The sequence below is a fragment of the Mesocricetus auratus genome, unplaced genomic scaffold (genome assembly GCF_017639785.1).
Source record: "Mesocricetus auratus isolate SY011 unplaced genomic scaffold, BCM_Maur_2.0 Super-Scaffold_100027, whole genome shotgun sequence".
In the NCBI taxonomy this organism is placed as follows: domain Eukaryota; kingdom Metazoa; phylum Chordata; class Mammalia; order Rodentia; family Cricetidae; genus Mesocricetus; species Mesocricetus auratus.
Genome location: NW_024429208.1, coordinates 22,989,393 through 23,015,450, shown reverse-complemented (window position 1 = coordinate 23,015,450; position 26,058 = coordinate 22,989,393). Strand labels below are relative to the sequence as shown.

The following is a 26,058-nucleotide window of genomic DNA, read 5'->3' as shown; positions in this document are numbered from 1 at the left end:
TGTTTACACGTTGGAACATGTAATAACCTACATCTATGCTCTAGAGCTAGGGTCTCTCGTATTTGACTCCAAGATAAACCATCTCTGATCTACCTTGCTCTGAGGGCTGCACTCAACAGCCCCTTCGACAATGCTCACAATGACTTCGTGAAGCAGGTATTTATAGACTTCAATTCCATGTTTTCTCCGTTTTGGAGAGATGAAGTTACAATGCGGCCTCAATTGGTGTTTCTTCTTCACGTTTTTTCAAAGTTCCCTGATATGCCGAACTGAGCCTCAATCTGGAGAAAACAGCCTGGAACAGCATCCTAAAGATGTAGATAACAAGCACCGGTCCCCAGTGTTCTGGCTCCAGCTGACTCTACACAAAGCGGATCCTCCCTAGGTTTCCGAGCGCGCTGGAGGAGCTGAGCGCTGATTGGTTCACGAGGCCGGAGCTCCGGCCCCGCCCCGCCCTAGCTCTCATCCTGGCATCATTATTGGCCAAGCGGCCTTGCGTGCAGAGCCGGCTGCCCCCCTTGGGCTCCGCCCCCTGAGCTCCGCCCCTTGGGTTCAGAACTTGCACCGGGTGAGGGCGACCGCCGAGGGAGCGTGACTGCTGGGCTCAGGGCTCTAGGACGCATTGTCGCTGTAAGTGCTGCCTCAAGCGGCCCACAGGCTTCGCGCTGCGCAGAGCAACGGTGGCCAGAAGCCGAACCTGTTAGGGGCTGGGGTACAAGGGAAAACAGGGTCCCAGGCTTGGCGTCTCCTTTCCACTCCCCTAGGGCACCTGGTAGCACTGAGCTGCGGCTCGGGCGGTGTCCTGGGTCGTGGACTCGACCGCCCGAGATCGTTTGGGGGAGTGGGCGGTTCGTAGTTCGCGCTCCCGGACAGCCTACTTCCGTTTCCCCAGGGAGACGCCCGTGCCCACGGGGAGAGGCAGCTGCGCATGTCGCTCCGGGAGTGTACCTCTCCGCCCCTGGCAGCATGGGACGCCCCCGGTCTCTGTGATCACTAGCCTCCCTGCACTGTTTGCTCTATTTGCCACAGTCCCAGCCTGCCAGGCCACCGTCGTGCTGGAGGTGAGCAGCCACTGGCAGCCAGCATGAGGTCTGGGGAATCCTGTCTTTGGCCACTGGCTACAGTCAAGGGCAGGTACAGACTGAGGATGCTCACTCGGGGCTCCCCAAGACTCAGAAACCCGGCGCCGACACGTCCGGCTCATTCCACAGCGGGCTCTTTCCCCAGGGTGGGAAAGTGGGTCAGCTCAGTTCTGGTCTCGAGAGGACCTTTGGGACTGCTGGGGTGCGAACAAGCACCGTGTCCCTTATCTCCCCACACCAGCTCTTGGACTTGGCAGGGTCCCGAAGCCTGGCCTGAGCCAGTAGTGGGGCAGCTCGTGCGAATGGCTCCAGAGGCTCCGGTTGCCCCACAGAGCGGCTGCCAGGCTCTAAAGTTCCCAGTTGACCATAACAGTAACTAAATATAGGACCATCTGGTGCGGCCGGAGTGTCGCAGTGGCTTCGTTGCAGAGATCTCAGAGCTGCAGATAAGGTAGTAAAGTTCTAGCCCTTAAGGGCTGGGTCAGAGTTTTGGTCAAGGTTTAAGTACCCCAGCCCTCTGTTTGGAATCTAGGTGAGACTGGTTTCTGATCTGGCAGAGAAATTGCACAGTGCTCACAATCACATCACAGCAGACTAGCATACCCACCTTCAATTTATTATGTGAAAACTTCCAGTTTATCCTTGTGTGATCACCTGTTGATTGGTCATGCCTTAATGTGGGAAGCCCTTAATGGCTTGCAAAGTCCTTCCTCAGAAGTGATTTGTCATCAATTAGTTTTCCTGACAGCTTGGATTAGTTGTGCCCCTCAGAGTACTGCCTTCTAGGAAGGCCTCCAGAGATCTGGAACAGACGGCAGGCCTCCTCTCAGGCGTGGCTTTGTCTCCCTGCTGCTGGCACCGTATGGTTCCTCCCGTTGGGTCATGCCACAGGCTTCCATGCCACCCTCCACCTCAGGCTACAAGTGTACTGGCCTGTAACTGGCTCATTTTGCCTGCTAGTGGGAAGCTTGTGCCAGCAAGCATGCCAAACCTGTGGCCTGCAGGCCCAGTTCGTCCCAGGAGTGAGTGCAGCTTAATGCACACGTGAATGACAGTGCCATGTTGCAGTGTTGGAAGGTGGGGCCACCTCTAGTCCCGATCCTGTCTTTGTCTTTTTATTGTCCAGGATGGATTTTGTAGATGGTGACTAGAAGATTTCAGATTTAAACATGCCCTGGGACTGTATTACAGACTTGAGGAAGGGGCAGGTGAGCAGGTGGGTAAGGCTTGTTCCGTCTGTCCAAGCACCTTGGGTTTTGGAGTGATTTCTTTGGTAATTTCTTCCTCCTTTTCCCTTTGGTTCCCTCCCTCCTTTCCTTCTTCCTTTGTTGAGACAGGGTCTTGCTCTGTAGCCTAAGCTGGTCTGAGACTGAAAATCCCCCTGCTTCAGCTTTCCTTGTGCTGGGACTATAGATGGGTGCCAGTCTCCTTGGAAGTTTCCGAGTCTCTCCCGCACAGTGGCTGGTCTGGGTGGCACTGGTTGTACTGAAGCAGTCATGCCCATGTGGGTGCTAGTTCCTGTTTTTTCCTGACTGTCTACTACCACCACCCTTACCAGATCTCTGCTTCTGGAATCCTACAACCTAGACCTGTGGGGCTGGCCTGGGGCCCATGGTCTGTGCTGTTTTCAGAGACATGCCTAGTGCCTTGATTGTTCCAATAGTGCTGATGTGCAGAATGTGAATGGACTCGAATTGTTTATATAGATTGGGCAGCCCACAGCCCTATCTCTGTTTGACTTGGACGTTTGTCTGCTTCTTTCTTTAAAACATTGAAAAGAAACAAAACAAAAACCATCTATGTGTCTCATTCCATCTCCCCCACTCCTCACCAGAGTTGGGAATAAACCCAGGGCTATGAGAAGGGTCTAAGTTGCCCTTGAACTTGCTCTGTGGTCCAGGCAGGTCTTGAACTTAACGATTCTCCCGTTCCAGCCTACTGAGTAGCTGGCATTACAGGCCTGTGGCACCAGACCCAGTAAGGACAAATGTCTTTTTCTCGTCATCCTTAGCCTATCTCTTTGAGCTTCTATTGGATATTAAACAAATCCCTGTTTGATTCAGCCTCTGGGGCCAAAGGAGCCACTAAGTGCCATTGGGTAGTTTTCTCAGTGCCTCTTGGCAGGCCAGGAGCCCACTCCAGCCCCATCAGGTTTGCTCTTCCTCAGCTCTGGAGCCCTGCGACCCTATCTTGGCTCCTGTACAGAATGTGACCTGCCCTTTCTCCATCTCGCAGTCCTGCCTGCTTTGTCGTCTGGCTTGGAAAGGTGCCCAGCTGGATTGGTGGAGCAATTCTCTCTTGTGGGGAGAAGCCTTAGGTGACATGTGGGTAGCTGTTTGGCCAGCAGTGAGTGTGGTAAATGTAGGCAGCTAATGTTTTAGGCGATGGTTTTAGATTTCCTTTGGGCAGTCTATGCACCCAGAGCATCCTTGAAGTAAGGGAGTCATTCTTTCTAGTAAGTTGGTTTGATACCCAGACTTTATATGTTGTTCCTGTCCATGCTTGCATGACCACTCTGACCCATACTGTGGGGTGTCAGAGTTTTCCTAGGGACTTCTTTCAACAGCCTACAGCAACATCTCCACCTGGTGATAGCTGGTAAAATTGCAGGCATAAGTGGTTAATTGACAGTCTAGTCTGTTTTGGGGCTCTTCCTGCTGTACCTTCTTCTCTCCTTTCCCCTCTCAAGTACTCATGATCGATAACCATAAATATTTATGTTAGGTATATAGGACATAAGAATAAAAGAAAAAAACAGGATTTAGCTCTGATTCTCGATTCTTTTGAAGATTAGATTTTGAAAGAACAGCTCCAGGACAATTTGGACTCAAAAAGATGGAAAGAAAAACTGTCAAGATGCCCAGGGCCTATTTTTTGAAACAGAGTCTTTTTATTATGTGGCTTTGGTTGTCCTGGAACCAGGTAGGCCTTGAATTCTCCTGTTGTGGAATATTATTTTAAGGTGTATTACATTTGTTTCTGCTGTGTAACATTTGTTTTAATGATGCAAAGATGTGTTGCATTCTTTTATGTTGCATTTGTTTAACTCTGTGACTGTGTTACTTTGCCTGTCTAAAACACCTGATGGTCTAATAAAGAGCTGAATGGCCAATAGCAAGGCAGGAGAAAGGATAGGTGGGGCTGCCAGGCAGAGAGAATAAAGAGGAGGAGAAATCTGGGAAAAGATCTAGGAGCGAGAAAAGGAGCCAGCCACACAGCCAGACATGGAATAAGAAGGAAAGAAAAATATACAGAAACAAAGAAAAGTAAAAGACTAGAGGCAAAAGGTAAATGGGATCATTTAAGTTAAGAACAGCTGACCAGAAACAAACCGAGCTGAGGCCAGGCATTCATAAGTAAGAATAAGACTCCGTGTGATTTTATTTGGGTACTGGATGGTGGGTCCTCCAAAGGCTAGAGTCAAAAGAGTAAAAAACAAACAACTGCACTCCCCAGGGCTGGGATTAAAGGTGTGTGCCATCATGCCCAACAAGAGAGAGAAGTTTTGGAAGCTCACAAACAACCCAAGTGACTTGTGCTTAGTCACTTAAGTACCATTGAAGCTCAGAGGGGGGAGGGGCTGCTGAGGTTGGAGTAGTCACGGCACACTTCCTGGGAGTGGAGCCCTGGGAACTGTACTCATTCCTCAAGGATGAGTTCTGCCCAGATGTTTGTTCAGAGTCCTGTGGGTCATACACACAACACTCAGCGCTGGTGTCACACCTGCACGTGTCCTCCCAGCTGGCTTTTGTTGAGCGTGAGTCCTGGACTCAGAGTGAGGCAGGCACACATGGGCTTTGCACGATCGTATATTCTCATCAAGAGAGGTGTTACTAGTCTCAGTGTTCTGTGTGGTTGAGGCCCCCTCCCACACGTCTCAGCTACTCAGTGGCAGAGTTGGACTTGGGACCTTTCCCATCTTCAGTGTGTTCTAGCCTTCCTGGGTCAGCTTCTTGGCGGGACACACGCCATCAGTCTCCTGGGTGAGGGAGGGGTGGGCTTGACTGGACCTGCCCTGCTTGGCCAGCTCTGGACACTGTCCCCATATCTCTTCTTTCTGCCTTGCCACTCTTCCGCCCCTGGCCCCTGACTAGGGTGACTTTGCCAGAGCTCCTTTGCTGGAGGGACTGTTGAATCCAGGACTGGGGACAGGGACAGGAGAGATGAAGAAGATGGCCTTTGGCATTGACCTTTGAGTTCCTTTCTCCTTGTGGTGTGGTGACTTCTGCAAAGAAGCAAATTCCGAGTGTGGCATTACCCAGACCTGATTGTGGCCCATTTGCCTTGAGCTTGTCCCCAGTACCTAGTCATTGTTTGTGCTTTGGTTTCTTTCTCTGTAATAACAGGGTTTCGGAGACATTTTATGACTTTTTTCATTATCTACCTATCATCCATCCATCCATCCATCCATCCATCCATCCATCCATCCATCCATCCATCACTACTTGAGAAAGGTTTTATGTAGCCCACGCTGGCTTTTAACTTAATGTAGTCAAGGATGACCTTGAAGTTTTAATCTCAAACTCCCTAGTGCTGGGACTATTGGGTGTCCCACCTTACCCTATTTGTGTGGTGCTGGGGATTGAACCCAGGGCTTTTGTGACTGTTTGGTTATTTACCAGATAACCTACATCCCCAGCTTATTTTCCCAATGCCCCATTAATTGCTTTCCTTGCCCATCTTTTCATTTATTTTATGTATATGGTGTTTCACCTGCATGTGTATGTGCACCACATGTATGTCTGGTGCCTGGTGCCTCCAGAAGCCAAAGAGTGTAGTTGTGAGTCCCTGCTAGGACTTGGACTCAGGACCCATGGAAGAGCAGCCAGCACTCTTAACCGCTGAGCCATCTCTCCAGCCCCCACACTTCTTTAAGTATCTTCTCCCCAGTGATCCAGTTACCCGGTTTCCCTCTTCCAGTGCTGCTTCTCTTTGCTTGTAGATAAATTCCACAGCAGCCGAGAATGAGGCCTGGGGGCTGACACCGTAACCTTCCTCCACTCTGGCATCCTGGCAGGGGATTCCTAGAGACCACCCACCTGCAGGCTCCAAGGTTCATTTGTCCTGGTTCTACACGTCTGCCATATAGTAGGAAACTGGTAGATGGGGCAGCGAGCAGGACAGCTGGCCTAGTTGTGTGGATTGAGCCCTGGCAGGAGGCTGCAGAATAGACAGGTGCCTTTTCCCAGCAGTTAGCTGGACCTGGCCTCTCCCTTAACACCCTGCCCTGCCTGTTGAGTCACAGGCCATCTGAGTCCTCATACCTGCCTGGCCACTGGTTCAAGCTCTTGTATTTGGTGAGGTCACATGTGTTGATCCTCTCAGGAAACTGGATAAAGCCCAGCTGCCCTCAACCTCTGGGTGGCAGATCAGAGCAGCCCCTGCAAAGGCTAAGCTGACATGACCTGGGCACTGGAGTACGTGAGTGGCCTGGGGACTTCCTTGTAGCCTCTTAATGACTTGAGTCCCCAGGGAGAAGAGTACTGGTCGTGGGACCCTGATTGGCAGGTGGGTGCTTCATGGTTCTGTGTCTTCCTCAGGCACAGACCCCTTTGTGAGCAGCAGACCAGCCTGGAGGCTGGGAGCCGGACATCCACGTCTGCATGCTGAGGAAGATGGGTGAGGCCGTGGCCAGAGTTGCAAGGAGAGTCAACGAGACAGTGGAAAGCGGCTCCGATACCCTGGGTAAGTGAGGCCTGGCTCCTCTACCGTGTGGCTTGCCTGTGAAGTCAGAGATGAGGGGGCTATCGGTGTGTGGCCAGGAGGACTGGCGCGCCGCGGAAGTTTTCCTACAGTTGTGGCTAGCCTGCGTCTCACCGTAAACGTTGTTCTTATTTTGGGTCCTGGCCAAAGAAATTGGAAGAGTGCTGAGCTGTGAATCCAAGTGTCAGTGAGCTGTGTGTGTGTGTGTGTGTGTGTGTGTGCAAGCATGTGTATCTGTGTGAGTGTGTGCTTGCACACGGGGCCACTCCCTCAAACTGCCTCAAAACATCAAACTGGCTACGCTTGAGTCACCCCATGCACGGGCCCCATGCCAGGAGCCTCTTTTTTTTTTTGGTTTTTTGAGACAGGGTTTCTCTGTGGCTTTGGAGGCTGTCCTGGAACTCGCTTGGTAGTCCAGGCTGGTCTCGAACTCACAGAGATCCACCTGCCTCTGCCTCCCGAGTGCTGGGATTAAAGGCGTGCGCCACCAACGCCCAGCGCCAGGAGCCTCTTGAGTGTGTGGTGAACAGTACTTGCTAGTAACAGCTAGCCTGTGTGAGCTTTTGGGTTCACCCAGCCGGAAGACACTTCCACACTCTGATTTTGTGACATGTTTTTTTTTTTAATTTGAACTGATCATAGCATTTTAGCATTTTATTTACCTTGAGACTCCCTAGCATTGAAGCAAACCATCCATCTAGTCGAGTTCTGCAGTTGTAAATGGCAGGAGAGTAAACAGTTATGTCTGTGTATGCACGAGTTTGTGTGTGCCTTTGTGAGGTGAATGATTCATGTGTTCTGCACACACACACACACGAGTGTGTTGTGTGTGTGTGTAAAACTCACAGGGGTATCAGTGTCACTGAAGAGACATAGGCATGTTGGGCTAGAACACAGTCTTGTCTTGGAGATGACAGTGCATATAGCTTCGATGGGCTTAGTCAGTGGAGAGGAATTTTCCAGGCGTGTGAGGGTTTGTGTGCACATGTATATGTCTGTATAACAAGGAAGCCTGAGTGGACACCCAGCCGTGAGCTCCCCATCAGGTGTGTCTGGAATACGTCAGAAGGTGACAACCCAGGAACTAGAGAGACAGTCAGTCTTCAGATACGCTTTGGTCACTGCCTCTTCCAGGAAGCCCTCAGTATTCCCCATTCCACTCTTCTTCCCTCCCTTCCTCTTCTGTAGTGACCCACTTGTCATTCCCAAGAGAGCAGGGACACTGATTTTTTTTCAACATGTATCTCTGGCTGAAGTGGAATGCTATGTGGATCAAACTGGCCTCAAACTCACAGTGATGTGCCCGCCATTGCCTCCTTAGTTCTGGTATTAAAGCCATGTGCCACCATGTGCAGTTGACCCCGTGGTTTTCTGTCCCCTCTCTGTGAACCTGGTACGGCAGTTGGCACTATGATGGCATGTGGAGGGTTTGGTAAGCTGAGCTGAGGGGTGATATGTAGTCTGGAAATGGAAGGTTTCTGCTGGCTTTGGAAGGGACCCTTAGGCATAGCCCCTCGGTAGAGTTCTGGAGTCTTACCCCAGCAAACAAGACTCCACCAAGCTTGGGCTTTTGGGTCCTTGGACTGTTGGGTCCTGAGTGTCAACCAGACTCTGCCTAGTACTAGCTTGGCATCTTAGCAGGTCACCTACCCTGTCTGAGCCTTGATTTCTTCATCTATAAAGTGGGGATGGTAATTGTGTACTCCTCTCAGGGTGGTTAGGGACAATTTTGTCCTCTCAGAGCAGTTAAGGACAATTACATCTGTCACTTGCTTGGCATGCAGGGAGCTCAATAATGGGCAGCTATTTTTTTAAAAGATATATTTATAATGTGTAGTGTTCTGCCTGTATCATGCCTGCACACCAGATCTCACTATACGTGGTTGTGAGCCACCATGTGGTTGCTGGGAAATGAACTCAGAACCTCTGGAAGAGCATCCAGAGCTCTTAACGATCCATCTCTCCAGCCCCTGCAGCTATTGTATTTATTTATTTTCTCATACCCAAAGGTGGTGGAGGTGGAGGCTAAGTCCTTATTGGTACAAACGCACCTCCACAGGTGCCAGTCACTCGGGTCACATGGGGCCTCCTTCACATTCCCTCTGAGAGTCAGACAGTTCAGTACAAGGTGGCATGTCTCTAAGGTGATGTGTTGAGGAGCCCGGGCAGCATCTTCTCATCCAGATCCAGATCCTGTGAACACAGGGTCGTAACAGTGCTCAGGAGGGAGAGCCGGAGAGGGAGACCTGAACTCTGACCCCTGAAGCTTCCTGGTGGAAGAGGCACCGTGAGGAGACAGGAGGAAGGGACTGGATGCAGCTGAGTTAGGAGAGGAGAGGCCTTTGCTGAGTTAGTTGTTGCTCCAGCTTTCAGAAGTGTTGTTCAGGGGTTATACTCCCCAACTTTGTGAAATCTGGACCTCTGTAAACCAGAGAGATTGCAGATGCACGTGTCTCCATGGTCAGGTGCAGATGTCAGCGGGCGAGAGTGGGTTCTGTCTGGGTGATATGCGTGGGATGGAATAATTCTGGTAGAACATGGCACACCAGCTTCTGCACCAGCTAGGATCCATGCCCCACCAAGGATCCAAAAACAGGCCTCCAGGCACCATACCAGACCACCACAGGGCCTGGGATTAGAGCCCCTGCCTTGGGCACCAGAGCAGAAACCCTCACTGTACCACACAACCTTGGAGTAGGGTGGTAGCTGGTGATTGCCAATATCCTGGGTGCAGCAAAGCTCCAGTGGAGAGCTTTCATTCATGGAAGTCCTGCTGAAGTTGGAAACTTTCCTGTGGTGGAGACTGGGCCCTTAAAGTGTCAAGCTTGGAGTGTACAGGGCTTTTTACTGCTTTAGTGACCATAGACGCAAAATGTGGGACCTGGCCATTCTGAGCTACCTGTAAGTTTGGAAGGTGACCTTGACCAGGCTCAAACAGTGTGGAGGAGCTGGGTTTTAAGAAGTCTGCTCTTATTGAGCACCTACTGTGTGTCACCTGTCTGAAAAAGAACAAAAACAAGACCTAGGTTACGTGGCTCAGTGTGTAAAGATGCTTGCCACCAAGCCCAAGGACCCAAGTTTAATTCCCAGGACCCCCATTGTGGAAGGAAAGAACCAACTCCTACAGGTTGTCCTTGGACCTCCATGTGGTTCTTGTGACATTTGGGTGTACACACACGTATGTATGCACACACACACACACACACATACACACACTTGTGATTTTAGAATATTTTAAAAAATTATTTATTTTTATTTTATGAGCATTGATTGGTATTTTGCCTGCATGTATGTCTGAGGGTGTCAGATCCTTTGGAACTGGATTACAGATAGTTGTGAGCTGCCATGTTGGTGCTGGGAACTGATCCCTGGTCCTCTGGAAGAACAGCCAATGTTCTTAACCACTGAGCCATCTCTCCAGCCCCTGATTTCAGAATCTTTGAGGAGTTTTTTTCTTTTCAGTGCAGAGCTAAAGAAAGGTAAGACAGATTAAGAAAGAAAAGAGAAAGTAGCTTTTGCCCTAGTTCACCCTTTTACTGAAAGTAGCATACTTCAAAAACCTCAGCTTCAGCTGGACGTTGGTGGCGCACACCTTTAACCCCAGCACTGGGGAGGCAGAGGCAGGCGGATCTCTATGAGCTCGAGACCAGCCTGGTCTACAAGAGATAGTTCCAAGCCGGGCGGTGGTGGCACACGCCTTTAATCCCAGGACTCGGGAGGCAGAGACAGGCGGATCTCTGTGAGTTCGAGGCTGGGCTGGACCGATAGCCTCCAAAAACAATACAGAGAAACCCTGTCTCGAAAAACCAAAAAAAAAAAAAAGAGAGAGAGAGAGAGAGAGAGAGAGAGAGAGAGAGAGAGAGAGAGAGAGAGAGAGAGAGAGAGAGAGAGAGTTCCAGGACAGCCTCCAAAGCCACAGAGAAACCCTGTCTCAAAAAACCAAAAACCAAAAAACCAACAACCCCAGCTTCCTGCAGGGACATAGCCTTAGCTTGGTACCTTGAGGCCCTGAGCGACCATCCTCTCTCATCCAGAGGTGCTGGAAAATTAGTTCTGCCGTCCCAGTTCCTCTACGCACCAGGAGAGTGCTCTGCCAATCCTGACTCATTTAATTGTCATGAGAACTTGATGATGTTCACATCCTGTTGTAAAGATGATGAGACAGACAGGAGTGGGTTTTGTTTTGTTATCCAGCAGGGTCTCTGACTGTCCTGGAACTCTCTCTGTAGACCAGGCTGGCCTCAAACTCACAGAGACCCATCTCCCTCTGCCTCCAGAGTGCTGGGATTAAAAGCGTGTGCCACCACCACCCGGCTAGATAGAAGTATTTTAAAGTGTGGTTTCTAGCATTCTGCTGCTTAAAGGTGTCCAACCTGTGCCCTCTTTTTTTTTTTTTTTTTTTTACGAGACAGGGTTTCTCTGTATTGCTTCGGAGGCTATCGGTCCAGCCCGGCCTCGAACTCACAGAGATCCGCCTGCCTCTGCCTCCCGAGTGCTGGGATTAAAGGCATGCGCCACCACCGCCCGGCCCAACCTGTGCCCTCTTTAAGGTTGCCTTTTGTTTTTAATTTTGTGACAAGGTGTCACTATGCAGCCCAAACTTACTAGACCCACAACTCATTATATATTAACCTCAATGTATAGCCCAAGCTGGCCTTGAACTTACAGTGATCCTCCTCAGTCTCCTGTGTAAATACAAGCGTTTATCATGTCATGTGGGAGTTTTACGGAGCTCAAGCTAGAAAGAGTGTGCAGGTGATTTGATGGTGACCCAGGTGAGTAGAGGTGAAACCTTAGCTCATCTAGCTCTGTGTGGTTCATACCCTGATGTGACAAACACCTTGATACCCCTATGGGGGTGCAGAGATAAAGAGATGGTCTGAAAGCTGAGCAGCTAGAGGCTGCCTTACCCCAGACTGTCTCCTCTCATGCCCCAGAAACACCTTTGTGAGCCTACCTGTTCATTTCCTTTCCTTCTCATTCTTTTTGAGACAGGGTCTCACTGTGTAGTCCTGACTGGCCTAGAACTTGCTCCATATACCAGGCTGACCTTGAACTCACAGATTCTCTTGCCTCCTGCCTCTGCCTCCCAAGTGCACCTCCATACTTGGCTTGCATTTTAAATTATGCCCTCAAAAGCCAGAGGACAGCATTGGATCCTCTAGAACTGAAGTTGCAGATGGTGGTCCTCTGGAAGAGTAGCAAGTACTATTAGCCACTGAGCTACCTCTCCAGCTCCTGTCCTTAGCTCTTTTTTGTCTTGTGGTAGTCTCGTCAAGTTGTCTAGCCTGGTCCTGAACTTGGAACCCTTCTGCTTCAGTCTCTCACGAGGCTGGGACTCCAAACAGGCAAACCCATACCCAACCCGAACTTGGCTGCCTTTCCTTAATAGAGCCTGTGTGACTCTTGTCCTGGCTCATGACAGTCTGTATCTAGCTTCTCTCTTTCCTGAGTAGGCATGCGTATCTCTGTCTGGTTACCTGTTTCCAGGAGGGAAGACATGTGGATGGTTTCTAGGTGTCCCACGTTGTTAATGACCCCATCGACACTTTAACAAAGGGTTTTGTGCGAGTTAGTGTCAGGAACAGTGGCTGGGCTGCATGTGGAGAGTGTGGTTTGATTATGGAACAGCCCCTCCCATGCCCAGAACTCTGGTTCCTGCTCATATTCTCCAGCATTCAGTACAGTTTTAGTTTAGTATGGCCTTTTTTGGGGGGGAGAGACATCTCTTGTTGCTTTATTTACAGTTCTTTGATGACAAATGATGTTGGAAATATTTTCATTTACCTCTTTACCCAATCTGTCTGTCTTTGATGAAATCTGTTCTAATCTTTACTGGAATTTTAAGCAAATAACTTTTCTTGTTAAATTTTGAAAATTTGTGTATGTGTATACACACACACACACACACATTTCTTTGAGGTAGTATCTCTCTACAGCCCTGACTATTCTGGAACTCAAAGAGATCTGTTTACTTCTGCCTTCTGAGTGCTAGGACTAATGGCCTGTGCCACCCTGCCCGGATCTATAAATGTGTATTTTTAAAATGTTATATTTACTGCTTACTTATTTATTGGGTGGGGCACACACATGCCATGGTGTGTATGTAGAGGTCAGAGAACTTGCAGGGTCAGTACTCTTCTTCCACCACGTGGTTGGAATTCAGTTCATCAGGTTTGGTGGTAAATGCTTATCCCTCCTGAGCCATCTTGCTGGTGCCCAGTTCTTTATATGTTCTGGATCCAAGGTCTGTTTTAGGGTCTGACTATGTAATCCAGCCTCGTAAGTGTTGGGGTCCTACATGTTCTCCATCATACCTGGCCAGAGTTTTCCTAAACTCAGTTTCTAGTCTCTGCCTCATCTTTCAACCTTCTAACGGTGTCTTCTGAAAAACAAATGTTTTAATCTTGATGAAGTCCAGTTTATGGTTATTTTTTTCTGGACAGTAGTCCTGTTGGTGCATATAAGATAACTTTGCCAAGCTCAAGCCTGTGTGTCCTCCTCTTGGGACAGTCTGGAAGCTGGGCAGATGTCCAGGTTCACGGGTCCCATGCCTGCAGAAGCTTGTGTGGGTCCCCTCTACCTTGAATTTCTAAGGTGGGGCAGGTTGGTTGCCTGGCAGGCCTCGGGATATGTATGAGGGATGAAAGCAAGAGAATGAGTGGGGAGAGGCCACATCCTAGGATGGAGCTGTGACATAAATAGGTGACCAAGGCTAGGGAGAGAAGGGATGTACCCCCTTCTTCCAGGTTCACCAGCTCTTAGCTGCACTGACCAGCAGATGGCGCCCTGTCACCAGCTGGCCTGGCTGTTGCATGGTGTCAGTCCCACAGCCTGACAAAAAGTCTTCTCCCCAGCCAGCTCACTTTCTGTAATGTATAATTGTCTGAGCCCTGTAGCACCCCATGATCTGGAAATCCCTCTCTCCTTTTCTCCTTCCTTCTCTACTTTCCTCCCTCCCTCCTTCCCTTCCTCCATCTTTTTTTTTTGTTGTTGTTGTTTTGTTTGGAGGTAGGGTCCCAGTGTTTAGCTTTGGCTGACCTGTAACTCCCTATGTAGACCAGGCTGGCCCCAAATGCACAGAGATTTTCCTGCCTCTGCCTCCTGAGAGCTGGGACTAAAGATGAGTGCCACCCAGCCCAGCAGAAACTCCATTCTTTTATGACAGTATTTACCATGTGCTTAGTGTGAGTCTCTGTGAATATGAAATCTCTGCTGGTTTTTTCCCAGCAAATACACACTGAGCGCTGACTGTATGCTCATGAGGACCAGCTGCTCCAGGACTGTTGGTGTGGAAACTGAGACAGGTCTCACTTCACGTTCCTCTCTCCCTCTCTGTACACATGGATATGTTTAGAGGAAGCAGCCAGGGCTATAGCAGGAATAGCCCCTCTGTCCTGGCTGGGTGGTAGCCCCGGACTTAAGTTGAGGTTTGCTAATTTACAGTTCCTGGAGCAACTTGTGACTTTAAGGGTTATCTGTTTCACGGTAGTGTTTCTAGTCTGGAGAGCTCCCAGGGTCTGCCAGGTCCAGCCCTTTCTGAGGGCACGAGGGTAGGGACAGGCTCCCGAGTCTGAGGGATAAGTCATCCCTCAGACTCCCATCTCTGCTTACTGAGAAAGCCAAAGCCTTTGTTCTGCTTTCCTGTCTCTTGCATCTGATGGGGACAAGAGGCTGGGTGCTGACCGTCCGTCCACTGCAGAGCCTCCAGCTGCTCTCCCCAGAGACCCTGAGTTCCTGTGTGATGAGAGCCTCATCCAGGCTCTGCCTACGTATGATGCAATGTGGAAAAGGGGTGCGAGAAACTTTCTACCTAAACTGCCATTTCTAGACCGTCTCTCCAGATTGCAGGATCTGGAAACCAAGCCTGAGCCTTCTTCCAGGCCTAGAGAGCTTTTTTTTTCCTCCTCCAGAGCTCAAGGCCTCTCTTGAAAGCAGTGCTTTGTATCCTGGAGGGGGCGGGCCCCGTCTCACACTGTGGCTGCCTTGTGCACATAGTCTTCAGCACCCTCCCTGGCCCCAGCCCAGAGATGCTAATGCCCCAGTCCATCCAGGCTTCTGTGATAGAACTCCAAAGCCCAGGTGGCGTAAAAGCAGCAGTAAGGGAGGGCTGTAGTGGGCAGCATGCTGACTGTGCAAGCATGAAGACCTGAGTCTGAATCCCCGGAACACACAAAAACCAGATGCTGTAGCTCATGATGGAGGCAGAGATAGAAGGCTTGCAGCCAGCCTGGCACATGCAGGGGTAAGTAACAAACTCTGTCTCCAACAAGGTGGAAGGCGCAGACTGACACCCGAGGTTTTCTCACTTGGGTGTTTGGAACCAGTCTCAGGTCCCTTCCAAGACTAGTATATATTCTTAACTGCTGAGCCATCTATGCAGCTTCCTGCGCATGACTTTTTTTTTTTTCAAGACAGGGTTGCCCTGTATTGTCTTGGAAGCTGTCCTGGAACTCGCTTTGTAGACCAGGCTGGCCTCGAACTCACAGAGATCCGCCTGCCTCTGCCTCCCGAGTGCTGGGATTAAAGGCGTGTGCCACCACCGCCCGGCGGGGATATTATTTTTAAGGAGAAAAAAAAAGATCTGCCCAGCCCTCGCTTGACTTCCTCTGTACCGTGCCTCATCCCCATGTCCACTGAACACCCAGAGTCCAACCTTGGCTCCTCAGCAGGAGGCAGAGCCAACTTTCACTCTGGAGCAAGGACAGCAGGCCTGCAGAGCACAGCTAAGCAGGAACCTCAACTCCCCGCCACGCCACGCCCCGCCCCAAGAGCCGCAAGTGCAGTCTCCCAAAGGTACCTCCTCTCTCTACCGCTGCTGGCTAGTTTGTTTGGCCCAGAAGCAAGATGGCAATCTTAATCAAAAAGGGAAACTAGATCTTTAAGATCACTTAAAAATCACTTTTATATGAGGCAGCAAAAACATACTCTCCTCTCTGCGAAAAGAAAAATGTGAACAAGGAACACGGCCGTGTAGTGAGTGGGCTGCCCACAACTTCCGCTAAGCTGGATTCCCGATGAGTGCTTCTCAGAGACGCTCCTTCGCTTCGCCCGCCCACGCTGCTAAAGACTCTTTGGTCCCATTAGGAATCACATTTTCCCCATTGACGAACCCATTCTCGGCAGCCTTGGCTTGTAGCAAGCATTCTTAACCTGAACACTCTCCAGCGCTGTCGTGCATGCATTCTTAGCACATATGTCTTTGTTTTTGTTTCTTCATTCCTCCGAATCTTCCGTGTGGTTGCTTGTAGATGTTTGTTGTGTGTGTCACTGTGGTTATGTCTCACTGCATACATGAGCCTCAGTGTGTTCACCCACACCACTGTCCATAGATTCAGGGCTGCCCAGCAGTTCTCGTAGGCATGCGATTGTGTAAGGAGAGACCCAGGCTGTAGGCATCCTCCCTAGGTAGTATGGGTCTTTAGGACAGATGATGTTCAGGCTGGCTTGTAGCACCGACAGAGAGGTAGAACCAGTAAGCCAGGGTACCTGTGGCCCTTTTCAAACCTCTTAGGATAGGCCTGCTGGTAGCCAGAGGAGTCCTGCGGCTTAAGCCTCATCTCAGTTAGGGTTTCTATTGCTGCAACGAACCACCATGGCCAGAAGGCAAGTTGGGGAGGAAAGGGTTTGTTTGCCTTACCCTTCAGCATTGCTGTTCGTCACTGAAGGAATTGAGAACAGGAACTCAAACAGGGCAGGATCCTGGAGGCAGGAGCCGATGCAGAGGCCATGGAAGGGTGCTGCTTACTGGCCTGCTTCCTTATAGAACCCAGGACCAGCAAACACAGGGATGGCCCCACCCACCATTGGCTGGACCCTCCCCCATTGATCACTAATTGAGAAAATGTCTTACAGCTAGATTTTTAAGCAGGCATTTCCTCAGCTGAAGCTCCTTGCTATGACGACTCTATAGCTTGTGTCAAGTTGACACAAAACCACCCAGTACGTCTTTAGCTCAGCCTTGACCTTACTAGGTGACCTTGGCAGGCACTTTCCAACTCTGGCCTGAACTTCTGTTGGTTATACAGGTGCTGAGGAACCAGCCCACTCTCCAAGGTGCCTTGGACATGTGCGTTCTCCAGCTTGGGAGTCTGAGAATGCAGGCTTGTGTGGGCTGGCTGTGACTGCAGCGGTTGTCAGTAAGCCTCCGAGGGTCTGAGGCTGATGTCCCTGGCAGGATGTGCCAGTGTAGAGCGAGCAGCGTAGGTGGAATCCTGGTACGATGCGAGGGTATAACTCAGAAGCAAATAACTGGCTTGAAAAGGAAAATCAATAGATTCGCAGAAGCAGAAGAAGCTTTACCACCAGCAAATTGGCCTGGTGCCGAGGCCTGCTGGGCTTCAATGCAGGGCCCAAGCTTGGGCGGCTCTTGTTTCAGAGGCTTGTGATTAGGGTTAGTCCTCCTGGGGCTGATGGAGCTTCTGAACTGGTGTCAAGCTCAGCTGAGGTCCAGAACCGTGGGTATGGAGTCCAGGCAGTGGAAGGCAGGAGAGGCCTGGGAAGCTCCCGCAAACCTTGTCTGTCCTTGGTCTTTGGTTTCTTTGTGTTCAGGTGGTCACGGGGCCTGCCTAGACCCCTCAGCCTCAGGTACAATGACCTGGGGACAGGAAAGGAGCCACTCTGCTGGGAGGCAACTCCCATGGTAGAGAGTGTGGACTTGCTCGAAGGTCTAGCTGTGACCTTCACACCTGGGGGAATACTTACAACAGGCAGATGGTCACTAAAACAGCAACTGATGTACAGGGGTGTAGCTCAGTTTGGAGAGTGTTTGCCTAGTAAATCAAGCCTGGTGGTATACTCTTGCAATCCCAGCACTAGAGGCAGGAGGACCAACGTTTAGGGCCATCCTTAGCTACATTGCAAGCTCAAGGCTAGCCTGGGCTACATGAGACCCTGACTTAAAAAAGCCACTCAAAAAACAAACAACAAAAACAGGTGGCTGGCATGTAGTACTTCCCTGTAATCCCAGCACTCTGGAGGGGGAGATCATGAGTTCCAGGCTAGCTAAGGCTGCATAACGAAACCTATCTTAAAAAACAACCCTCTACCCCACCCCCAGAAAGAAATCAAAGTCCAAGCATAAAAAGAAGTTGTGGGTAATGTGTAGGCCTCGGGTGCCGACTCCAAGGTGGGGAAGGGTAGGTAGTGGTGAGCCAGGATTTCCCATGCTGCCCTCCGGCCCCCAGTCCTCTCCTCTCTGGCACAGTGTTTTGTGGGACCAGAAGAGCATAAGGCTCGTGGGGTCAGACTGGCTGGCTGTAGGATTGCTAGGATAGAGAGTGGTCAGCTGGAGTCCTAGGCTGCCCCAGTTCATGGCAGTGGCGAGAGAGGCCCCAAAGCTCTGTGGATGGGCCCCAAGCCTCTCCCTCCCTTGAACTTCTAGATCCTTTGAGAGCTCTGAAAGCCTCATTCACTATGTTCTGACATCGCTGAGGGCTGAGGACCACAGACTTGCATACTTTGAGATTCCAGGAATGGAGGTCAGCACCCCAAGGACTTAGTACCTGGCCCCCTAGCTCCAGCTCAGGACCATGTTGCCCAGTCAGAGGACTTGTCCCAAACCAGTGCCTGCACTGGAGAAATGAATAAAGCCCTGTTCACTTGCTCCCCTCCCCTCCATCCTCCCTCTTCTCATTCCGTGCTGTGGAGATGGCTTAGGTGTGAGAGTTGGTCCCTGCTCGGGTTGTCTCAAGGGAATCAGGTGGATGGTGGTGGTCCTTCTCCAGCAAGGACACTAAGGCCCAGTTAGGGCAGTGATTCGTGGAAACGCTGCAATCCATGGACATAGGGTACCGGATGAAGAGATGGTCCCGTGAGTTGTGTCAACCTTGCAGAGGAGGGAGTAAATGGAATATGAATGAGCTCTCCTTTTACTCACACACACAGGACCGTAGCTGTGCATCTGCACTGTGGGCTTTGCATAGAAGCTGCTGAACCCTAAAGGATGAGTCAGGTGCACGGCGCAGGCAGGGGGCTGGAGTAAGAGGTGTTCCTCGGTAAAGGTGGGAGGTCCCTGCCAGGAAGGGCAGGGCCACACAGAAGGGTAGAGGAGCCAATTAGGAGGTGAAATGCTATGACCGTTGTAAATAGATGTTCAGTGAGGTCTCTCACCTTACACAGGGCCGGGATCTAAAGAGCCTGAAGATAGAAAAGTCACCTCGAACCAAAACGACCTGTAAATAGGAACTCACATCGGCTTACTGTCTCCAATAATAGACAAACCAGGCTGTCTCAGCTGCTGGACATACCTCCCGTTTCACCCTTAACTCTGCGATCTGATTAACCTTAGAGGGTACCTGTTAAGCCTCGGGCTCCTTATGTAGCCTAGGAAGGTCTTGAACTTCTTCTGGTCCTCCTGGCTCTGCCTCCAGAGTGCTTGGATTACAGGCTGGCATCACTATGCCCAGTTTGGTTTTTTGCATCCTAAGTGAACCTTGGCCAACTGGGTTACATCACGTTCCTGCCCCTAATTCTGTGTTACAGATGAGAAAGCTGAGACCTAGGGGTACTGAGCAACTTCCCCAGGCTGTACCTTCCAGGGGGTGTGGGGAGGGGGATTTAAACCCAGCCAGAGTTCTCTCCAGAGTGGTGCACACATTATTCCCTCTGAGGAGGCTGTTGATTCCGAGTTTGGGAGCATTTGAGGCCCCGCATTGGTAGCCAGCTTGTCCATGTTGTAGTGTATCTTCAATGTCAGAGTCACACACTGCCTCTGAAATCAGATAAATGAGTGCGTGAGTTGCCTCTGCTTTCTCTGATCTGGGTGGTGACAGAGGTCCCTGGCGGCTTCTGAGGAAGAGAGCTGTATGACTTGCTCAGGTCTAGGAAGGTCACTGCTGGGTATAGGGCCCACATGAAGCCACCTAAGGGAACCCAGGGAAGAAGCAGCTTGGCACCTTTGTGGGTGACGAGAAAGCAAGGTTAGGTGTGCTGTGTGGAACCTGGTTACACTGTAAGAAACGGGGAAGCCTGGGTTATTTGGGGTTGGTAGTGTGGGGAGTTCTGCTGAGCTTAGGGACCTTGTGGGACACCATGGAGAGGCTCACAGCAAGGAATTGAACAGATGGCTCAGCCAGCTGGCACTGGGGATTTCTGCAGAAGAGCTCCTGCCCCAGAAGCCCACCCTACCCTAGGTTGCCCCTTTCCTCGATCCCACAGACCTGTGCAGATCTTTGAAATTGCAGGGCTAACGATGCAACTTCACATAGTGAGTGCCAGCAGAAGAGTGAAAACGCCTAGCCTCAGAAATCAGCAAATAGATAATTTCACAGTATCAAAAGCTCCCGTTGCTCAGGCACGAAAATGTTAGCCTTGGGCAGACATCTTAATGAGGAGGCTTGGGAGGATATTAAAATCAAATATTTCCACAAATGGCTGTTAGGGTGGCCAGGATAGAAGTTCAGGCTGGAGAGGACTGGCCAAGCCACTGGTTGTGAAATCAGGCCTCCTCCGGACTCTAAATGTGATCTTGGCACGTGCCGGGAGCCATCTCCTGCTTGATAAAGTTGAGAAATTGGGATTGCTTCCAGAGGTGGTGCTGTCCAGACTCATCATCCTGGAAGATGGGGGTAAGGTAAGGACCCTTTGAATTGTCCTGCCTTGGTTGACTGGATTGCCAAGATGCATATTTCTGTCATGTTCTGGTTTCTCCCGGAGGTTTCTTACCTGGTTAGGTCCTCTCTTTGGAATGGCATTTCTCCCTGCGCTGTGTCTGTGGTCATGGCTCTGCAGAGGATGGGCCGTGAAGGTACTTGAGGGAGGATCTAAGTAAGGAGCCCTGCAGGTGCCCCCTGAGGCTGCTGTGCTTGCTCCCGATTCCTGCCCAAGGCTCGCCTCACCCCTCCCTTTGTGGCCTGCTGTCCTAGGATGCCCTCTTGTTTCCTGAGGGCAGTCACAGCTGAGTGCCCTCTCAGGTCTGAGTTTCTGCCTACTGTGCTGGAACACGAGCTCAGAGCACTAGCTAGCTCCTCACAGGCGGCAGTTGGCTGTAGCTTACCATTGTGTCCTTAGACTACCTGGGAGAGACTTCGCAAATGAATGAGTGAGTCAAATGAAGTAATGATAGCCTTCCACAGGTGGTACTTTTGCATCACACAAAGAAAGAGAGCCACACATGGTGGTATATCTCTCTAATCCCAGCACTCAGAAGGCTGGGGAAGGAAGGTTGCCAGTTCGAGGCCAGCCTGGGTTATATAGGGAGCTATCTCAAAAACAAAGCCCCCAAAAGTTGGGGTGTACTTTAGCAGAGAGTTGCCTAGCATGTGCCAGGCCCTGGGTTCAAATTCTCACACTGCAAAAAAAAAAAGAAAAAAAGAAAAAAAGGTTTTGACTATCATAGCCAGCCAGCCAATCTGGTGTTGGAGTTTGAGCTTTAGTCTGTTGGCCTCCAATGTACTCTTTTAACATGCTACCTGCCTCAGTGGGACCCAGTTCCTACTGAAGGGCTCTAGCAGGCCGGGGCATGCCAACTATGGCACCAACAGTTGTTGCCTTACCCTTCTCTTCCATTCCCTCTACCTTCCTAAAAACCATTGGATTCCATCCTTAAAGCTAGCAACCAAGGTCTATTCCCTTATTCGGCCACTTCCTCCTCCTGAGGCTGACTACCAAGGTCTAGCTATCAAAGTACTGAAGTCCAACAGTTAAGCCCCCTTTGACTCACCTAATTAACATGCCCAGTTACCTGAGGTAGTTTGAATAGATATGAACCCCATAGACTCATGTGTTTGAATGCTTGGTCTGTAGGCTATGACATATAGGAAGTATGGCCTGACTGGAGTAAGTGTGGCCTTGTTGGAGGAAGTGTGTCACAGTGGGGGAGGGCTTTGAGGTTTCCTGTGTTTAAGCTATGCCCAGTGTGGGACTCAGGTCTCTTCTGCTGCCTGTGGATCAAGGTGTAGATCTCTTAGTTCCTTCTCCTGCACCGTGTCTGCCTGCACACTGCCATGCCCCATCATAATGAATAATGGACTAAACTGCTGAAACTGTAAGGCAGCCCCAATGAAATGTTTTCCTTTCTGAAAGTTGCCATGGTCATGGTCTCTTCACAGCAATTGAAACCCTAAGACTTCACCATAACACAGGGTTTCCCCCTTTCCCAATATAAACTTCCATTGCCCGTGGGCCACGTCTGTTTCCTCTATCCAGAGGCAACAGATCCTGGCACGTGCTAGGCCACTGGGTACAGACGTGGAGAGATGGCTTGGTGGTTAAGAGTACAAACTGCCTTCCGAGGGCACTTGCACTCGTGTGCACATATTCATACACATACATACGTATGAATAGAAACCAAACAAATGTTTGAAAAGAAGCTGGTGTAGCAGCACACCTATGATCCCAGTGCTGGTGGGTTGTGGGGAGACAGGTACATTGAGGGGGTCCCTGTCTAGTCAGTCTAGCAAGTTGAGAGTCCAGTGCTGACCAGTCAGTTGTGTAGATAATAATGTCTGTAAAAATAAGGTGAAGCATGATAGAGGAAGGGCATATGTGCACAGGTGTGTGTGTGTGTGTGTGTGTGTGTTTAGGAGTCTCAAGGGGAGGGACACTGACCTTCATTGAGAACATGAGCATTTATATAAAGAACTAAAGTTGAGAACTAAAGAGTAACCTGCCCTTGTTCACTTCTGAAGAGCAGCAGCAGATCAGGATTTGGGTCCCCAGATTCTGCAGGGCCGTGAACCTCAAGAGAAAGACATTCCACCCCTTTCCAATTTATGATGTGATCTTGAGAAAATCTCAACTCCTTTGGCCTTAGCTTGTTCATCTGCAGAGGGGACACTAGGAACCCCTCTTTTTTTTTTTTTTTTTTTTTTTTCAAGACAGGGTTTCTCTGTATTGTTTTGGAACCTATCCTGGAACTCGCTCAGTAGACCAGGCTTGGTCTCGAACTCACAGAGATCCCCTGCCTCTCCCTCCTAGTGCTGGGATTAAAGGCGTGCACCACCACCGCCCGGCAAGGAACCCCTCTTTTGGAGGTGGACATCAGGTTTAGTCCAGTGATATCCAGTCAGCCGAATGCCGAGCCCTTGAAGAAGACCCTAGGTCATGCACAGTTCTCTCCAAGACTAGGAGGCTTCTGCCATGACCAGCTGGGGCCCCACAGAGCTCTTGGTGTCTGTGTCGTCAGCAGCATCATGGCTGCTGTTGTGATTCCTGACTGTGGCTGGGATGAGTCACTGACTCAATTAAGAGAACGGATGTCTCAAATCAGAACCTCTTGTGGCATTTGTGGATTCTGTATTTGCAAAAAGAAACTTTATTTTTAATTTCTAAGTGAATATTGGTTTTTTTTCTTAAAATAGCAGAACAGCTTGTCAGCAAGGAAAAAAGGGTTTCTTTTTTAAAAAATGATGTTTATGTTAATTCTTTGAGAATTTTATACAGTATATTTTGTCATATTTATTATTTCTTTCCTACAGCACCTCCCAGGTCTTCACCCCACTTTTCTACCCACCCAACTTCATATTCTCTCTTCCTACTTCTCTCTCAAACCCATCAAGTCCAGTTTGTGTTTGTGTTGACTGATTGTTCCTGAGTATGGGGCCTGTAGTGTGACCAGTAAACCAGGAGTCACTTCATTGAAGAAAACTGACTCTTTTTGCAGCAACAACCAGACGCCTATAACTCCTCAGCTAGGGGTGAAACTTCATGCTCGCCTCCCTTCCTTTATGCTGGGATTTTGTCTGGGTTGGGCTTTATACAAGTCTAATGCATGCTGTCACAATAGCTGTGAGCTCATGAAAACGTATGCCCTTTTATGTCCAGAAAACACTTTCTTTGAATAGATCCCTGAGCCTTCTGCGGAAGGGTGTAATAGATGTTCCAATTAGAGCTGGCCATTCCAAAGTCTCTTTCCCTCTGCGTGCTTGACCAGCTATTGGTTTCTGTGTTAACTGCCATTACTTCGCTGATGAGGCTTGAGAGATGCACTGACCTGTGGATATAGCACTATGTCGTTTTTAATATATGTCCATCTAGAAGAAGAGTAGTATTAGGTTCTCCCCTGAGGCCATGACCTATCTAGCCACAGATTGTTGGCCTGGTTGACAGTGTCAGGTATAAGTTCCGTCTTGTGGAGCTGGGTTAGAAAGAGGTTGGTTACTTCAGTTAACAGTTGTACCATTATTGTACCACGTGGCATATCTTGCTTGCAGGGTTCATAGTGAGGCGAGACTGATGGTTACCTCTCTCCTCTGGTAATGTGCATAGCACCTCCCCACCCTGTGAGAGCTAGCCAGTAGGGGTGAAGCTTCCAGCTGAGTACCAGCTGGATTTGCCCATGTTCTATGTATGACTCAAGTATCTGATATCTTCAACAATAGGGTTTTCTTACCATCGAGTTCTGTAGAGTAATTAAGCATTAGCAATAGCTTTTATTGTTTGGCAAGGCTCTATGGGATCCCATTGGGCGACAATTCAAAAAGAAATAACCCATTCCTGGTAATGGGGTTTTTATTAGGTAGTGTATGGTTTCTTGTTGGAGCATTCTCCCTCGTTATAGAGTAACTGAGTTTAAATTCTATATATGTATATATTTTAGTAGTAGGTTTCTATGGCTTTTTCTTTTAAAATTAAAAAAGTTTACTTTTATGTGCCTGTGTTTCGCTTGCGTGTGTGTGTGTGTGTGTGTGTGTGTGTGTGTGTGTGTGTGTGTGTATGTTCTACATGTGTGCTTATTGCTCATGGAGGTCAGAAAGCAATGGATCTCCTGGAACTGGAGTTAGGGTGGTGGCGAACAGTCATGTGGGTACTGGGAGTTGAACCTGGGTCCTCCATAAGAGCAACAAGTGCTCTAAACCACGGAACCATCTCTTTGGCCCTCCATATGGTTTTCTTCAAAAGGTCTTCAGTGTTCATTATCCCTCCCATATTCCTTCCTCTACCCCACCCTCCTATTCTCCACCTTATTTAATCCTTCCAATGTCTCCTTTATCCTTTATAACACTGTATTCTATTTCCCCTTTCTTGAAACATCCCCTCCCCCATGACCCTTGACCTCTGTGGGTTCCAAGTGAAACACACTGTATTAGTCAGGGTTCTCTAGAGTCACAGGACTTACAGAATTAATCTCTCTCTATCTTATCTATCTATCTCTATTATATATATGGGAATTCATTGGAATGATTTACAGACTGCTAGTTATGAATAAAAGGTGCAAGAATCTAGTCGCTGCTCAGTCCCATGAGGGTTGGTGTCTGAGCTGGTCTGCTGGTCTGAAGGAAATGGATGTGCTGACAAGCTGAGGCCAAGCAGGCGGAGAGCACCCCTTTCTTCTCCCATTGTCCTTACATGGGCTTCCGGCAGAAGGTGTGACCCAGACTAAAGGTGTATCTTCCAGCCCAAGGTCTGGATCACAGGGCTGGAGAGATGGCTCAGGAGTTAAGAGCACTGGCTGTTCTTCCACAGGACCTGGGTTCAATTCTCAAAACCCACATGGCAGCTCGTAACTGTCTATAACTCCAGTTCAAAGGGATCTGACACCTTCGCACCAATGCACATAAAAATAAAATCAAGTAAATTAAAAAAAAGAAGCTCCAGATCACAAGTGTGCCCTCCATTTCTGGATTATAGTTGAGTCTAGACCTAGTCAAGATGACAACCAAGAACAACCATCACAATCTATCTCCTGTCAACTTGACACATAATGGTCTTAACTTCCAAATCAAAAGTAGTAGCCAGGTCATAATAACATCTAGGCATACTATAACTATTCCACGTACAATTGCAAATGTGCTCTATATTTAACCAGGTCATAATTACACCTAGCATGATATAACTATCCTTTGTACAAATGCAAATGTATTATAATTTAGAATAGTTGTAATGTTCTTGAGAAACATCTTTCTAGTATCTCAAACTTACATATGATAACCCCTGATATTCTCTTAATGTTACAACATATAAGGAATTTGAAAAAAAACACAAATATCTGTACAAATACATTCTTTTTTTTAAAGATTTATTTATTTATTATGTACACAGTGTTCTGTCTGCATGTATCCCTGCAGGCCAGAGGAGGGCACCAGATCTCATTACGGATGGTTTTGAGCCACCATGTGGTTGCTGGGAATTGAACTCAGGACCCCTGGAAGAGCAGTCAGTGCTCTTAACCTCTGAGCCATCTCTCCAGCCCCCACAAATACATTCTTAACAAAATACAAGAGATGCTCTCATGCCAGTTAGAATCCTCGTTTCTACAACTGGCCACATGACCTTAGATGGTATTTATCACTACCTTCCTCTACTACTCATTCTGCATTTCCTTCACCCTCTG

At 49.3% G+C, this 26,058-nt stretch overlaps 1 protein-coding gene across 8 annotated transcripts in view; it reads left to right on the top strand.

Annotated features, from left to right (window-relative positions):
- The first annotated feature begins 497 nt into the window (after window positions 1-497).
- The window catches only part of Lrrc20 (leucine rich repeat containing 20), a 98,288-nt gene continuing 72,727 nt past the window's right edge, over window positions 498-26,058 (top strand). For 3 of the 8 annotated variants that reach the window (XM_005070835.4, XM_021227630.2, XM_021227631.2), the window contains exons 1-2: window positions 498-630; window positions 6,623-6,767. In XM_005070835.4, the coding sequence (XP_005070892.1) occupies window positions 6,686-6,767 (82 nt within the window). In that variant the 5' untranslated portion in view covers window positions 498-630; window positions 6,623-6,685. Of the gene's footprint in view, window positions 631-688; window positions 1,135-2,208; window positions 2,299-6,460; window positions 6,500-6,622; window positions 6,768-14,676; window positions 15,031-26,058 lie in introns of those variants that run through there. The other 5 variants (XM_021227628.2, XM_040732224.1, XM_021227629.2 and 2 more) reach the window with 5 other exon arrangements.